Here is a 13,522-nt window from a genome sequence, read left to right as displayed (position 1 = left end):
TCTGCCCCAGTTCCTGGCCATGGTGTTCCAGGACCTGCTGACCAACAAGGACGACTACCTGCGGGCCTCGCGGGCCCTGCTGCGGGAGATCATCAAGCAGACCAAGCATGAGATCAACTTCCAGGCCTTCTGCCTGGGGCTCATGCAGGAGCGCAAGGAGCCGCAATACCTGGAGATGGAGTTCAAGGTGCCAGCCCCCGCCGCTGGGGCGCCTTTCCCTCACTGCGGGTCCCACGTGCCACCATCCCCCTCATCCTGGGTCCCATGCACATTCCACCCCTTCGGGTGCCCTGGCTGAGCGTGGGTACGGGGATGAGTGAGGCTGTTTGCAGTGACGCGTCCCAGAGGGTAGCATAGGCTCTGTCCTGTGTGAGGACCTATGAGGGTCTGACCAAGCGCAGGGGACCTGGCAACCCCTGAGCTGGATGGGATGGATTGCTGCTGGGAGCAAGGGGAGCACGGGAGCAGGGAGGCAGGGTGGGGCCTCGGGCTGCCTGGCTGGGTTGGAGACTGTGCGAGGGGTGCGGAGGGAGCCGGCGCTGGAAGGCACAGTGAGGGTGGATCACAGAGATGCCAGGTCCCTGCAGCCAACTCGCAGTCAGCCTGCCGGGCTGGCCTGTTTTGCGGACAGGGCTTTGTGCATCTCTGTTGACTGAACCTCCCTCCTGTGGCCAGACTAGGACCTTGTGGGCCACCGGCCCTGGTGCCCCTCCTGTCAGGCCCCTCTCCCAACTGGTCCTGGGCTCTCTCTCTGGATCCCTGCTTGTGTGTGTGTATGTGTGTGCGTGTGCAAGTGTGTGTGTGCTGTGCCCACGTGTTTGTGGAGTGGGGCTCCTGGGTGTCCCTTCTGGATACAGACCCCGTGCCGCACCCACGTGGGTGTGGAGTGGGGCTCCTGGGTGTCCCTTCTGGATACAGACCCCATGCTGCACCTGCAGGAGCGCTTCGTGGTGCACATCACCGACGTCCTGGCCGTGTCCATGATGCTGGGCATCACAGCGCAGGTGAAGGAGGCTGGCATCGCTTGGGACAAAGGAGAAAAGAGGAGTAAGGATGTGGGGGTGGCCCGGCCCTGCTTGGTGGAGGTCTCGGGTCCAGGCTGATGGCTGGCGGCTCTCCGAGGCTGCACTGTCCCCTGAGCGCCCGGCAGGAACGGTCCCACAGCACGGCCATTTGGGGACACGGAGCCTGGAAGCTGCCGTCCCTGTTCCTGTCCATCTGGGCCTCACCCCAGCTGCAGGCTCAGACCCTGTTCCCATGAGCGTCCTTTGTGTGCTCCAGTTCTGGCCCAGCGTGGGGGCATTGCAGGCATGGTGGCCCCGGCCGCAGGCGGGAGTGGGGAGGGGAGGTGGTGTTTGGGGCAGTCCCGGTGTTTGATCGTGGATTCACACGAAGGCTGGGCCGCAGAAGCCCTCTAAGCCATTGACCAGAGCGAGTTACTTGCAACAGGAGGATTCCAGTCACCCACGCACACGTCAGGGTCACTCCATGCCTCCCGGGGTGTTATTCCAGCTGGGAATCGTCCAGAAGCTGGGGGTGCCCCGAGTTACCCCCTCCCAAGTGCCAGCCTTGAGTTGGACCCCCAGGGGTGCCTTAGCCCCTCATAGCCCACGGCTCAGATGGGCCACTAAGCTGCGTGTCTGTTTCAGACCTGGAAGTGCTCCGCTCATTCCAGAACCAGATTGCCGCCATCCAGCGGGATGCCGTCTGGTGGCTCCACACTGTGGTCCCCTCCATCAGCAAGCTCGCCCCCAAGGACTACGTGCACTGGTGCGGCCCGGGCCCCGCACAGCCTCTGCCCCACACCCCACTGAGCCGGGACAAGCCAGGGCCCCGCACAGCCTCTGCCCCACACCCCACTGAGCCGGGACAAGCCAGGGCCCCGCACAGCCTCTGCCCCACACCCCACTGAGCCGGGACAAGCCAGGGCCCCGCACAGCCTCTGCCCCACACCCCACTGAGCCGGGACAAACCAGGGCCCCGCACAGCCTCTGCCCCACACCCCACTGAGCCGGGACAAACCAGGGCCCCACACGGGAGTCTGTCCCCTCTCTGCGGACAGCAGCAGCCGTTAGGCTCCAGGCAGGTCACCCTGTGCATTGGAGCCTCCTGTGGGGCCTCTGCCTTGGTTGGGGCGGGGCAGTCAGGCTGGGGCTGCATTTCTCTGCAGCGATTTTGTAAAGGGCTCTCGGCCACTGTCCAGCCCGGCAGCCCCGTTCGGCCGCTGTCCAGCCTGGCAGCCCCGTGAGTGGTCCCTTGGTTCTTTGGTGGTGCTGTGAGGAGGTGCTGAGCTTGGGCACCAGGCAGCCCGGCCTCTGAGCGCTTGGGCCCGTGGGAGCGGGGTCCCTTCCCTGGAACTAACGGGACTGGTCCTTGAGTACCCACGTCATGACTGAAGGCTCTTCCCTGCCTGCCCAGCCTGCACAAGGTGCTGTTCACAGAGCAGCCGGAGACCTACTACAAGTGGGACAACTGGCCACCCGAGAGTGACCGCAAGTGAGTGCGCTGCCGCCTGGGGCTCCTGTGCGCCGGGCTGGGCGGGGCTGGGGGGTGCCGGGCCGGCTGTGGCAGGAAGGGCCAGTGGGAGTTGGGCCGCTGTTCTCACAGTCACATCACCATCCTGTTCCTCCTCCACAATCCTGGGTGCCACCCTTCTCCCACTCCCATGCGGGCGTCCCAGTGCCACTGTAGGGATTCAGCTGCCGCCTGTGTCCACATGACTCCAAGCCCCAGCCTCCCCCAGACTCCCGCCTTCCAGTTGCTTCTAGGGCGTCCACGGGCACGCCGCCCTCCACGCGGTCCCAGATGCACCGTCTGCCCCTGTTTCTGTCCAGACATCTGCATGCTGTCCTTCCCCAGCCGGCTGGTCTCACGGCTCTGTCCCCTTCAAGCCCCGTGGGTGACCCCGTGGGTGACCCCGTGGGTTCTTGGCCCACACTCCCCTCCAGCCCCGCCTGGGGCTCCTCCGGTTCATCCTACCCCACCTCGTGCCCTGGGCGCTCTGCTCACCTTCACTGTGGCCTTCCCGGTCGGGCTTTGGAGGTTAGGGGTCATCTCTGCCACCTGGCCCCCAGCTCCTTGAGAGCAGGAACCATCTCGAGGCCTCTGTGGGGTGGCAGAACCTCCCTGTGGTGGTCGTAGGAACCAGTGACTGTGTAGCCCCAAAGGCCTTGGGGTGGGGGTAGCCTCCCGTTCTCCCCCTGCCCAGGCGAGACTTAGAGCCAGGGCTCCCGTCCTGCAAAGGGAGGCTCAGGTTGGAGGGGATAGGATCGTGGGAAGCAGCAGCAGCCCTCTGCCGCCAGCCCATGGGCTCTGAGGGAGAGGCTGGCCTGTCCTCAGCCCCTCAGGTCTGGCAGGTGTGGGCAGCCCACACCAAGTCACGCCTCCCCCGCAGCTTCTTCCTGCGCCTGTGCTCGGAGGTGCCCATCCTGGAGGACACGCTGATGCGCATCCTGGTCATCGGGCTGTCCCGGGAGCTCCCGCTCGGGCCCGCGGACGCCATGGAGCTTGCCGACCACCTGGTGAAGCGGGCGGCTGCCGTGCAGGCGGACGGTATGGCTTCTGTAGGGGTTGGCGCCTGTGCTGGGCTCTGCTCCCCTCGTCCTGCAGAAACCCCGGCTCTGGCACGCACCTCTGGGGCGCTCCACAAAGCTGTGCTTCAGCTGGGTCCTGGGTCCCCGGGAGGCTCGTCCCCTGTCTTCTCCACATCTGCCCGTTGGGAATTCAGAAGCATGCGTGTATTTGGCAGTGATGCAGTCACTGCCCCGTTTTTTGGAATTTGCACATTTTTTGGAATTGGAACATTCTGGGTGTGATTTGGCCACGGCCAGATTTCCTGTCTGTCACCTCCTTTAGGCGACAGGTAGAATGATTGTAAATCCAGCTCACGCCTGGTCCATGGCTCTGCCGCGAGGGCTTGCGGGTCCCCACCCTGCCGGCCACGCCCCCATCCTCACCTCCCTACCCTCTTGGCAGCCCTGTCTGCTCTCTAGACCCAGCCCAGGTGTCCCTGAGAGCAAAGTGCCCTGTTTCCCAGTGAGAAGCCAAGCTTTTTCCAGCTCTCCTGCTCAGGCCTGCGCCCCCCCCTGCGGCATCCCCCACCCCACCCCGACGCGGCCCGAGCAGGGCCAGTTCCTTCGCTGCCTGTGCCTGATGGTCTGTGAGCAGCCCCAGAACCCATGTGTGGCTCTTGGTCTTAGATGTGGAGGTGCTGAAGGTGGGGAGGACCCAGCTGATCGACGCCGTTCTGAACCTGTGCACCTATCATCACCCTGAAAACATCCAGCTCCCGCCGGGGTAAGCCCGCGCCCCACTCCCCACTCCCGCTGGGATAAGCCCGCGCCCCGCTCCCCACTCCCGCCGAGGTAAGCCCGCTCCCCGCTCCCCACTTCCGCCGGGGTAAGCCCGCTCCCAGCTCCCCACTCTCGCCGGGGTAAGCCCGCTCCCCGCTCCCCACTCCCGCCGGGGTAAGCCCGCTCCCAGCTCCCCACTCTCGCCGGGGTAAGCCCGCGCCCCGCTCCCCACTCCCGCTGGGATAAGCCCGCGCCCCGCTCCCCACTCCCGCTGGGATAAGCCCGCGCCCCGCTCCCCACTCCCGCTGGGATAAGCCCGCGCCCCGCTCCCCACTCCCGCTGGGATAAGCCCGCGCCCCGCTCCCCACTCCCGCTGGGATAAGCCCGCGCCCCGCTCCCCACTCCCGCTGGGATAAGCCCGCGCCCCGCTCCCCACTCCCGCTGGGATAAGCCCGCGCCCCGCTCCCCACTCCCGCTGGGATAAGCCCGCGCCCCGCTCCCCACTCCCGCTGGGATAAGCCCGCGCCCCGCTCCCCACGGGTCCGCTCCTGGCCTGTTGCCAGAGACCAGTGAGGCCACTACGGGCCTTGACTGGCTCGGCCCGAGTCCAGCCGTTACCTGGGTTCGAGTGGGCCGTTTCCCCATTGTCTTCCCCTGTGTCTCCAGCTCAGTCATACTTTTTTCTCCTGTGTTTAACGTGTGTGTGTTATTTTTTACACAACAATGAGTTTATGCTCTATATTTCACGGCTTTATCAAGAGATAATTCATGTACATGTCATCTAAAGTGTGCAATTCCATGTTTTCAGAATGTTCACAGGTTGTACAACCTTCATCATAATTTAATTGTAGAACCTTTTTTGGTTCCCCCAAGAGAACCCCATTCCCACCAGCTGTCACTCCTCGTTCCTCCCAGCGCAGCCCACGCAGCCGCTCACCTGCTGTCACCTCTGTAGAGTGGCCCTTTTGGGCCATGTTTTCTGTAAATGGCCCTTTTGGGTGTTTTCTGTAAATGGCATCCTGCAGTGCATGATCTTGTGACCAGCCCCCTTCCCCGGGCATGCTGTTTCTGGGGTTGCCTGTGCTGTAGCATGAGGCAGTATCAAAGTCCTCCTCGTGGCTGAGGGCACCCCACTGTGTGGACAGACCATGTCTGTTGCTTCCGCTCCCCTGCTGGCGGATGGTGCTGCTGTGAGCGTGTGTGGACAAGTCTGTGTGGACGTGTCTTCAGTTCTCTTGAGCAGGTGGCTAGGAGTGGGGTTGCTGGGCCACGTGTTTAACTGAGGCTCTGTCAGACCCTCCCCAGCGGCTGCCCCACCTTGAGTTCCCGCTCGCGTCCCCGCCAGCGCTGCGTGAGGGTTGCCGGTCTCCATCCTCACCCGCACTCGTGGCCCATGTTTCTCAGCAGAGACATCCTGCTGGGGTGAGACGGTATCTCACGTTGGTTTTGGTTTGCATTTTCCGTTTTTTGTGGGGAACAGAGTCTTGCTCTGTCTGTCACCTAGGCTGGAGTGCAGTGGCACAATCAACGGTTCCCTGCAGCCTCAACCTCCCTGGCTCAAGCGGTCCTCCCGTCTTGGCCTCCTGTGTAGCTGGGACTATAGGCACGTGCCACCATGCCCAGCTAATTTTAGTGTTTGCAGAGATGGGGCCTCACTTTATTGCCCAGGCTGTTTTCAAACCTCTGGGCTCAAGCAGTCCTCCTGCCTTGACCTCCTAAAGTGTTGGGGTTGCAGGTGTGATGAGCCACACTGCGCCTGGCCAGAAGTTTTCAATTTTGAGCAAATCCAATTTTACCTATTTTTCTTGAGTTTCTGTGCTTTTGTGTCATGTCTAAGAAACTGTCGCCTAGTCTAGGGTCATGGAGATTTAATTCTGTGTTTTCTGTCGAGGGTTTTGTAGTCCCACCTCTTACATTCAGGTCTTTGAGCCACTGTGACAGTTTTCATGGTGTGAGGCAGGGGTCCGGCTTCATTCCTCTGTGTGTGGCCATCCAGCTGTCCCAGCACCGCTGTGGAAAGCCTGTCTTTCCCTGATGAGGTTCTCTTGGCCTCGTGTCGAAAGTCGCACCCATGTGGGTTGTTCCTGGACCTCACTTCCGTCCTGTGGACCCACGTGGGCAGCACAGAGCTCGCCTTTGGGGAGGCCCGATCGTCTTCGTGCTGCTGCTGCTGCTGCTGTGTGTGCTTTGACGTTGTACCTAGGACGCTGGGGCTGCCCCACGCTCCCGAAGCCCTCCTCCCGTTTTCTCCAAGGAATGTTATAGTTTGGTGCTCAGTCTCGGGAGTCTGTCATCCACTTGGTGTGTGGTGTTTGGTGGGGCCCCGCTTCATTCTGTTGGTTGGTTCTGGTTGTCGCAGTACTGCTGTTGAGAGGGCTGTTCCTGCGCCTTGGGCTGTCTTGGTGCCCTGTTGGTGGTCTGTTGCGCCTAACTGTGAGGGTTGACCTCTGGACTCTTGTTGCATGTAGGTAAGAGGGTTGACCTCTCAACTCAGCTCCATTCTGTCCGTTTGCACGTCCGTTCTGTCCGTCTATGTGTCCATCCTCTATAAGGGCTGAGTTTTACAATTGGGAAGTGCGTTTTCCAACTTTGTTCTTTCCCAGGATTGTTTTGGCTGTTCTAGGTCCTTTCATTTCCATGTGAATTTCAGGGTGAGCTTGTCAATTTCTGCAAAACAGATGACTGGGATTTCGAGGGAGACAGTGTGGAATCCGTGGGTCAGTCTGGGGAGTACCACCATGTCAGTGAGGCCACGCCCTGTGATCCGTGCACGTGGGAGGGTTTCCCTTTATCCAGAGCCGACACCCTTTCAGGGGTGTCCATTTATCCGGAGCCGACACCCTTTCAGGGGTTCCCGTTTATCCGGAGCCGACACTCTTTCAGGGGTTCCCGTTTATCCGGAGCCGACACCCTTTCAGGGGTTCCTGTTTATCCGGAGCCGACACCCTTTCAGGGGTTCCCGTTTATCCGGAGCCGACACCCTTTCAGGGGTGTCCCTTTATGCAGAGCTGACACCCTTTCAGTAGCGTCTTGGAGTTTTGGTTGGACGCACTTCGGAATCCCGCACTGCACCCGAGCCTCGCCTGCTCTCTGATACTGCAGTCGAGCTTCTCCTGCCTCTCTCTGCTTCGGCAGCTGCTGCCCACTCTGCTTTCTGATGTGGTCTTTCCCACTTGGCAGCCTCCGCATGTGGCTCCAGGCAGTGTCTTCATTCACATCTGTCTCACAGCTAGGATCCGTTTCCTCACCTGAGGGGCCCGTGCTTTGATTTAATTGTGTCGTTACAATAATTCCATCTCAGTGGTTCCTGGGGTGGTGTCTGTTATCTCATGTAGAGGATAAAAATCATTGACACTTAATGAACATTTATCATGTATCCACCACCGCTCCCGTTTTGTAGAAGAGAAACAGAGACTTAGAAAGGTTAAGGACAGAGCTGGAGTCGGGCCTGGACAGGGAGCCCAGAGCCAGGCTCAGGCACATGCTTGGACAGGTGTCATTGGAGGGCAGTCCCGGGAGGAGCTGGGAGCCAGCACCGTCCCTGCCTCAGCTTTGCCACCTGGCCCGGCCGATCCTTGGCGCTGAGCTTGGTGCGCTGGGCCTGAGTCGGGGTGCCCCTGCTTTCCAGGTACCAGCCTCCGAACCTCGCCATCTCTACCCTCTACTGGAAGGCCTGGCCCCTCCTGCTGGTCGTCGCCGCGTTCAACCCGGAGAACATCGGTGAGCCTCTGCTGACCGCCCCACGCGCACACGTGGCCTTGCTGGTCCTTATTCCTTTGGGGCAGTTTGTCTGTTGGGACTTGGGATGAGCCCAGCTGGGGATGAGAGGAGGAGCTGGGAGAGGCAGGGGTCACACGCCTGGTGCCCAGGGGAGCCTGGCCAGCCCCACACCCTCCGGTTCCCTAGGCCTGGCTGCGTGGGAGGAGTACCCGACCCTGAAGATGCTCATGGAGATGGTGATGACCAAGTGAGTCCGCACGTCCCCTCGGCGGGCGGGCCCGGGGCGGGGAGCAGGGCCTGAAGTGAGTGTGCACGTCCCCGTCCCCTCGGTGGGCCTGGGGCGGGGAGCAGGGCCTAGGGCCTGAAGTGAGTGCGCACGTCCCCTTGGCGGGCCAGGGGCGGGGAGCAGGGCCTGAAGTGAGTGCGCATGTCCCCTCGGCGGGCCCGGGATGGGGAGGAGGGCCTGAAGTGAGTCCGCAGATCCCCTTGGCGGGCCCAGGATGGGGAGCAGGGCCTGGTCTTGTTTCACCGGGGCTGAGTTCCCTGCTGTTTCTTGGGCCCTGCTGCATCTGTGTCTTCCGTTGACTCATGGACCTGAGCTTCTGGATCGAAGCCTGGTGCACTTTGTTCTCTTCTCTTTCCCTTGCCGGGAGAGGGGGTGTGGATTGAGGCGGCATCACGGAGGCCAGCAGGGAGGTCTGCAGGCACCCCCAGCTCTCCTGGGCAGCGCTTATGCTGCCCACAGGAGTGGGGACCGGGCAGGCTGGGGGTGGTGCGATGCTGGAGGACATGGCAAGAGAATCCGGCCAGAGATGGGTTAGACAGGATGGAGCCAGGCCCAGTGGTCCAGGTGGGCTTTAACACTGGCCAGTGGGCCAGGTGTGACCCTGCGTGGGATCAGCAGTGGGTGAGCCTCAAGGACAGTTCAGTGCAGGTGGGATGAGAGGCAGCACAGCCTGCCTAGGAGACGCCCAGGGCTCACCACCAGCTGTGCCTGGCAGCATTGGTACCCACACAGGGCGAGGGCCGATGAGCTCTGGGGCCAGCATCCTAGCTCACCAGTGAGGGCACCACACCAAGGGCAGTGGCCAAGGTGAAGGGGCGCCCGAGGCTGTGGCATCTTAGGGACGGGGAGTGTGTGTGGCCCTGGTATTGTGGGGACCAGGTGTGTGTGTGTCTGTGGCATTGGGATCGGGTACGTGTGGGGCTGTTGCACTGTGAGGACTGGGCATGTGTCTGCCCATGGTTTTGTGGGGACTGGGTGTGTGTCTGCCTGTGCGTTGTGGGGAGTGGGCGCGTGTGTGTCCTGAGGTGGGAGGCACAGCTGCTTCCCCCCGCCTCTGAAGGAGCAGACTGCCTTTGGGGCCTTGGGGACAGAGCTCAGATTAGAGCGGCCATGGGGAGTTGGGTTTTGGAACACGCCGAAGCCACGTGTGCCTCTGTAGGCAAGAGAGTTCCTGCCCTGCAGGTCTGTCCCTGGATGGGGCAGGCGGAGCCTGCATGGCCATCAAACTAGGCTGTGCTCCCAGCATAGGTGGCGTGGAAGGGGAGGTGGCCTGGGAGAAGGCCAGGTTCTGACACCGCCGGCCTTGGCTCTGGTGAGGGCAGGCATGCTACCTGTTGAGGACGAGGCAGCGCCGTGGCTTCTCTCTGTGGTCTCAGCTCTGACAGCCCTGTGGATGCTCCCGGGCGCCCTGTGCTCCTGACTGCTGTGCAGCAGGCAGCAGCAGCCATAGGGGTTTTACCCTCCTTGACCCTGAGCGTGGTCCACTGGGAGTGAGCCCTTCATGGGGGGCAGGGTGACACGCTCCCTCGTCTGGCCCTAGCAACTACTCCTACCCGCCGTGCACCCTGACGGATGAGGAGACCCGGACGGAGATGCTGAACCGTGAGCTGCAGACCGCCCAGCGGGAGAAGCAGGAGATCCTGGCCTTCGAGGGGCACCTGGCGGCCGCGTCCACCAAGCAGACCATCACGGAGAGCAGCAGCCTCCTCCTGTCGCAGCTCACCAGCCTGGACCCCCAGTATGCAGCCCACACAGCCCCGCCCCGCGCCTGCCGTCGGGACCTGTGGGTGGTTGGTGTGGGTGGGACAGAGGCTGAAGGAGCAGGCGGAGCCGACCGCACTGCGGCAGACCCTGAAAGGCCCATGGAGCCCCGTCCCCACGTCCCTGGCTTACTGCCGTGGGGCCAGGCCTTGGGGACATCCCAGGTCAGGACAGGTTGCTCGTCTCGGGCTGTCGGCTGCCCCTCGAAGCAGGGATTGGGGGAGGAGGGGTTCTGGGGGTGATCTGCTCAGGGCGTGCTGACGCACCGTATCCCCTGTGACCCTCAGAGGACCCCCTCGGAGGCCTCCCCCTCACATCCTGGATCAAGTGAAAAGCCTCAACCAGTCCCTCCGCCTCGGGCACCTCTTGTGCCGCAGCCGAAACCCCGACTTCCTCCTCCACATCATCCAGCGGCAGGTGAGTGCCGAGGCTCCAGGAGGTAGAGATGGTGGTCTCGGGAGGCCCGGAACCTTCTGGAGGCCTTGGTGGCCAGAAGGACACACCTGGATGAGGGGCCCATGAGCTGGCTGCTGTGTGTCGCCCTTTCTGGCTCCGTGGTCACCTGGGGGGCTGGTGGCAGGTGTTGGGCCTGGAAGGTGCTGAACGGGGGCCACTGTCGCCTGCCCAGGCCTCCTCGCAGTCCATGCCCTGGCTGGCAGACCTGGTACAGTCCAGCGAGGGCTCCCTGGACGTGCTGCCCGTGCAGTGTCTGTGCGAGTTCCTGCTGCACGATGCTGTGGATGATGCTGCCTCCGGGGAGGAGGACGATGAGGGCGAGAGCAAGGAGCAGAAGGCCAAGAAGCGGCAGGTCAGGGCCGCCCACCCCGCATCCCCCCCCGCCTCTCACCCCGCACCCCGTCAGGGCCGCCTGTGCTTGAGCCCACCAGCCGCGCACCCCACGTCCCACCCGCCTGGCCCGTCACCTGCACCCCTGAGAGCCTCCTCCTCCTTGCAGAGGCAGCAGAAGCAGCGGCAGCTGCTGGGCCGCCTGCAGGACCTGCTCCTGGGCCCGAAGGCTGATGAGCAGACCACATGTGAGGTGCTGGACTACTTCCTGCGGCGCCTCGGCTCCTCCCAGGTGGCCTCCCGCGTGCTGGCCATGAAGGTGAGGTGGGGGTGGGCCTTTCTGCGCACCCTCTTCATGCTTCAAATGAGTAGGCTGGGGGCCGGGCGCGGTGGCTCATGCCTGGAATCCCAGCACTTTGGGAGGCCAAGGGGATCACCTGAGGTCAGGAGTTGGAGACCAGCCTGGCCAACATGGTGAAACCCCGCCTCTATTAAAAATAGAAAAAATTAGCTAGGCGTGGTGGCGGACGCCTGTAATCCCAGGTACTCTGGAGGCTGAGGCAGGAGACTCGCTTGTACCCGGGAGGCGGAGGTTGAGGTGAGCCAAGATCGTGCCATTGTACTCCAGCCTGGGCAACAAGAGTGAAACTCCATCTTAGAAAAAAAAATAAATAAATGAAAAAAAAGTGAAATGAGTAGGCCTGGCGCGGTGGCTTGCTCTTGTCATCCCAGCACTTTGGGAGGCCGAGGTGGGAGCATCACTTGAGTCCAGGAGTTTGAGACCAGCCTGGGCAACACAGGGAGATCCCATCTCTACAAAAACTGAAAAGATTAGCTGGGTGTGGTAGTGTGTGCCTGTGTTCCCAGCTACTCGGGAAACTGAGGCAGGAGGATCGCTTGAGCCCAGGAGTTTGAGACCAGCCTGGGCAACATAATGATACCCATCTCTACAAAAAATAAAAGATGAGAAAAATGAGCTGGGTGTGGCAGCATGCACCTGTGGTCCCAGCCACTTGGGAGGCTGAGATGGGAGAATCACTTGAGGCTGCAGTGAGCTGTGATCACACCACTGCACTCCAGCCTGGGCAACAGAATGAGACCCTGTCTTAAAAAGGAAAAGTAAAAATCAAATGAGTGTTCAGTTCACCCCGACTGTATTTTAAGTTCCTTCCCTGCGTAGGAGGGACGTGCTAGTGAAACGTGAAGGTGGACCCTGCCGCCTGCCTGGTGTTCCTTTCTTGCTGGTGACGGGAAGGTCCAGAGTGGCTTCAGAAACTTGAACAGAAGCATTTAACAGAAAGAGCTCAGTGTTGTTTTTCCCTTTTACCTGCGGCCTCTCGCCTGGGAAGCAAGTGCCACATTCTCCTCGGGGCTCTGAGGGCACCATGCGTGTGCTCCCAGGGCCGGGGTGAGACCCTGCCCGCGCTGCCGAAAGCCGGCCCAGCTCATGCGTGTCTGCCACAGGGTTTGTCGCTGGTGCTTTCGGAGGGCAGCCTGCGGGACGGGGAGGAGAAGGAGCCCCCCATGGAGGAGGATGCGGGGGACACAGATGTGCTGCAGGGCTATCAGTGGCTGCTGCGGGACCTGCCCCGCCTGCCTCTGTTCGACAGCGTCAGGAGCACCACAGCCCTGGCCCTGCAGCAGGTGAGGGCGCTGACCGGGGCCGCGGCGGGGAGGGATGAGAAGGCCACAGCCCTGCCCTGGTGCCACTCAGACCACCCTCCCCTCCAGGCAATCCACATGGAGACTGACCCCCAGACCATTAGCGCCTACCTAATTTACCTGTCCCAGCACACGCCTGTGGAGGAGCAGGCCCAGCACAGCGACCTGGCCCTGGTGAGGCAGCGGGGCCAGCCAGCAGTGTGTCCCTGGGGAGGGGACGGGGCCAGCCAGCAGTGTGTCCCTGGGGAGGGGACGGGGCCAGCCAGCAGTGTGTCCCTGGGGAGGGGACGGGGCCAGCCAGCAGTGTGTCCCTGGGGAGGGGACGGGGCCAGCCAGCAGTGTGGCCCTGGGGAGGGGACGGGGCCAGCCAGCAGTGTGGCCCTGGGGAGGGGACGGGGCCAGCCAGCAGTGTGGCCCTGGGGAGGGGACGGGGCCAGCCAGCAGTGTGGCCCTGGGGAGGGGACGGGGCCAGCCAGCAGTGTGGCCCTGGGGAGGGGACGGGGTCAGCACAGAGACCCCGCCCTGGGGAGGGTAAGGGGCCAGTGGTGCAGTGCCCTGGGCTGGCGGCGGCTTGGGCCGCAGGGAGGCATTGAGGGTGGGAGGGCCGTCACGGCCTCTGTGCTGGGACCTCTATGACTCTGTGGCCACCTGTGTCCCTTCCTTAGTCACCACTCACTCCCTGGAGCCTCACTCCCCAGACCCTGAAGAGGCGAAGCCGCAGGGGTGAGGGTGCCTTGTTCACAGCAGGGTGGAATCTGAGCCATCAGCCCTCTCCCCGACGCCAGGAGGGTTTGGGCTGTGGGCCCAGGTCACCGGGCACCTGCCTGCTGTCCTCAGCATCTCTAGCTCACATGTGTGGCGCTGACTCCCATCTTCTCTCCTGTGCTGTCCTTCTCTGCTGGGCTTCTTCTGACTTTGCGCCACCGTCCTCTTGTCCACAACCCGCGCTGTGACCTGGTGAAAGTTCATGGTCCGAGTCCTTAGGGAACGAGCGATAGGTGGACAGATGGAGGCT

General features: G+C 62.5%; 1 protein-coding gene across 4 annotated transcripts in view; it reads left to right on the top strand.

Annotated features, from left to right (window-relative positions):
* Positions 1-13,522, top strand: part of INTS1 (integrator complex subunit 1) — a 35,248-nt gene that overhangs the window by 7,167 nt on the left and 14,559 nt on the right. For 3 of the 4 annotated variants that reach the window (XM_063667182.1, XM_054494081.2, XM_054494080.2), the window contains exons 11-24: positions 11-187; positions 939-1,047; positions 1,650-1,770; positions 2,419-2,496; positions 3,395-3,552; positions 4,200-4,296; positions 7,921-8,012; positions 8,199-8,259; positions 9,839-10,036; positions 10,347-10,476; positions 10,688-10,867; positions 11,015-11,164; positions 12,310-12,489; positions 12,577-12,681. In XM_063667182.1, coding sequence (XP_063523252.1) covers positions 11-187; positions 939-1,047; positions 1,650-1,770; positions 2,419-2,496; positions 3,395-3,552; positions 4,200-4,296; positions 7,921-8,012; positions 8,199-8,259; positions 9,839-10,036; positions 10,347-10,476; positions 10,688-10,867; positions 11,015-11,164; positions 12,310-12,489; positions 12,577-12,681 — 1,836 coding nt within the window. The remainder of the gene's footprint in view (positions 1-10; positions 188-938; positions 1,048-1,649; positions 1,771-2,418; positions 2,497-3,394; positions 3,553-4,199; positions 4,297-7,920; positions 8,013-8,198; positions 8,260-9,838; positions 10,037-10,346; positions 10,477-10,687; positions 10,868-11,014; positions 11,165-12,309; positions 12,490-12,576; positions 12,682-13,522) is intronic. The other variant, XM_063667181.1, reaches the window with a different exon arrangement.

The sequence above is a fragment of the Pongo pygmaeus genome, chromosome 6, assembly GCF_028885625.2.
Source record: "Pongo pygmaeus isolate AG05252 chromosome 6, NHGRI_mPonPyg2-v2.0_pri, whole genome shotgun sequence".
Lineage (NCBI taxonomy): Eukaryota > Metazoa > Chordata > Mammalia > Primates > Hominidae > Pongo > Pongo pygmaeus.
The sequence above is the reverse complement of the archived record's forward strand: the minus strand, read 5'-3'. Positions and strand labels throughout refer to the sequence as shown.